The sequence below is a fragment of the Myotis yumanensis genome, unplaced genomic scaffold, assembly GCF_028538775.1.
Source record: "Myotis yumanensis isolate MYYU_CA2020_CCGP unplaced genomic scaffold, mMyoYum1.0.hap1 SCAF_1, whole genome shotgun sequence".
NCBI lineage: Eukaryota > Metazoa > Chordata > Mammalia > Chiroptera > Vespertilionidae > Myotis > Myotis yumanensis.
In genome coordinates this window covers 90,911,210-90,913,212 of record NW_027223752.1, presented here as the reverse complement: position 1 = coordinate 90,913,212, position 2,003 = coordinate 90,911,210, and the positions used below count along the sequence as shown (strand labels likewise).

General features: G+C 36.6%; 1 protein-coding gene across 1 annotated transcript; it reads left to right on the top strand.

The window, feature by feature from the left end:
* Positions 1–566: 566 nt before the first annotated feature.
* GPR33 (G protein-coupled receptor 33) lies at positions 567–1,574 on the top strand. The gene has a single exon (XM_070407091.1). It carries the CDS (start codon positions 567–569, stop codon positions 1,572–1,574), a length of 1,008 nt encoding a protein of 335 aa, XP_070263192.1.
* The last annotated feature ends 429 nt before the right edge of the window (positions 1,575–2,003 follow it).

Genomic DNA, 2,003 nt, shown 5'->3' with positions numbered 1-2,003 from the left:
GTCATAGCGAGCGATTGAACTCCTGGTCTCCTGGTTGAACTCCTGAGGGGACAATTTGCATATTAGGCTTTTATATAGAGAGATTATTAGCTCATGGGAAAAATCTAATTATAGTTTCCCATGATTACTAATTTGTACAGTCATTTTTGTTATTCAACTTCATTAGCAACATTTGCCCTGACCAAGTCTTAGTCAAGTAAAACTGATTCTATGTTGCCTTATTCAAGAAGTTGTGCTTATCAAGAAGGATCGAACTTCTCGTTAATGTCTAAACAGATTTTTAGCTACCTGAATGAATTACTTAGCAAAGTCAAAGTGTCCATTTCACATTAATTTCATATCATTTGTAGTATTTTCATTTTTGATGCTCAAATTAATTTGCTCTTAATTCTTCATACAAAATAAAGGCCTCAAGGAAAATATCTGATTTGTGTTATTGTAGAAATATTAGATTTGCATTTAAAATATATTGTTAATTTGTCTGTTGATATTTTAATTTCTATATTTAATCTTTCCTTTTGCTTCTTTTTTGGTCTTATTTTCAGTTTCTTATCCCACCAGTAATTATGGATCTGATCAACTCTTCCGATTACCAGGTCACTGTCTCTACATTAGCAAGAAATAGCACTCACTTCCCAGCTCCTGCCTCAAAAATAATCGTTGTCCTTTTTTTGTTCATGACATCGATAATTGGTATTATCAGCAATGGTCTCTATCTATGGGTACTAAAATTCAAGATGAAAAGAACTGTCAATACTCTTTTATATTTTCATCTCATTCTCTCATATTTTATTGCAACATCAATTGTGCCATTTATAACCACCTCCCACCTTCAGGACAACCACTGGAGCTTTGGAACTGTCATGTGCAAGGTCCTCAACAGCATTTTATATATGGGGATATTCGCCTCCAGTTTCTTCCTCTCGGCCATCAGTGTTGATCGTTACCTTTTCACTCTTCACCCAGTGTGGTCACAACTGCACCGAACCCCACGCTGGGCTTCCATCATAATCCTGGGAATCTGGATCTCTGCCGCTGTCCTCAGCACGCCCTATTTGGTTTTCAGGGAGACATATGATGAGCCTGAAGGAAAGGTGACCTGCCAACATAGCTATGAGGTGCCCACTAACAGGGAAAGCAAAAAATGGATTCATGTAGCCTGTTTCACCAGCCGCTTCTTGCTAGGCTTCCTTCTGCCTTTCTTCATCATCACCTTTTGTTATGGAAGAATAGCCAACAAGATGAAAAAGAGGAGCCTGTTTAAATCCAATAAGCCTTTCAAAGTCATGATGACGGCCATTATCTCTTTCTTTGTATGTTGGATGCCCTACTATGTATATAGGGGCAGCTTACTTCTCACCAAGAACCAATCTCTACTTTTACAGTTGATTTTGTTACTTGTAGTGATTACCACTTCTTTCAATGCTGTCTTTTCTCCCATACTCTACCTGTTTATAGGGGAGAACTTTAAAAAGGTTTTCAAGAAATCCATTCTTGCTCTGTTTGAGTCAACATTTAGTGAGGATTTTTCTCCAGAAAGAACACAAAACCTAAGTTCGGAAACCTCCATTTAAATGCAGGGTCCCATGATCTCTTAGTTAATTACACAACCAGAGATATACCCTCTACTTCTGTACAATATAGTTCTATATTAGAGAGACATCTAGGCTGTATTGATATTAGATTATGAATATTAAAAGAGCTATAAGAAAGTAAGCAATAGGTGATGTTCTGAATGTAATTTTCCCCTTTTTTATTGTGGTAAAATATTGCCCCTTGAACAACATGGATTTGGACTTTCACAATAACATTTTCTTTTCTCTAGCTCATTTTATTGTATGAATACAGTATATAGAGGGTTGGAGGGCTTGGTTAAAAATAGTGATGGGATTAAAAAGTACAAATTGGTAGTCACAAAATAGTCACAGGGATGTAAAGTACAGCCCAGGGAATAGAGTCAGTAATATTGTCATAACTATGTGTATAGTGCCAGGTAGGTACTT

What these genes read in the sequence shown, in the direction of transcription:
- GPR33 (XM_070407091.1), top strand. Translation starts at nt 567, where the DNA reads ATGGATCTGATCAACTCTTCCGATTACCAGGTCACTGTCTCTACATTA.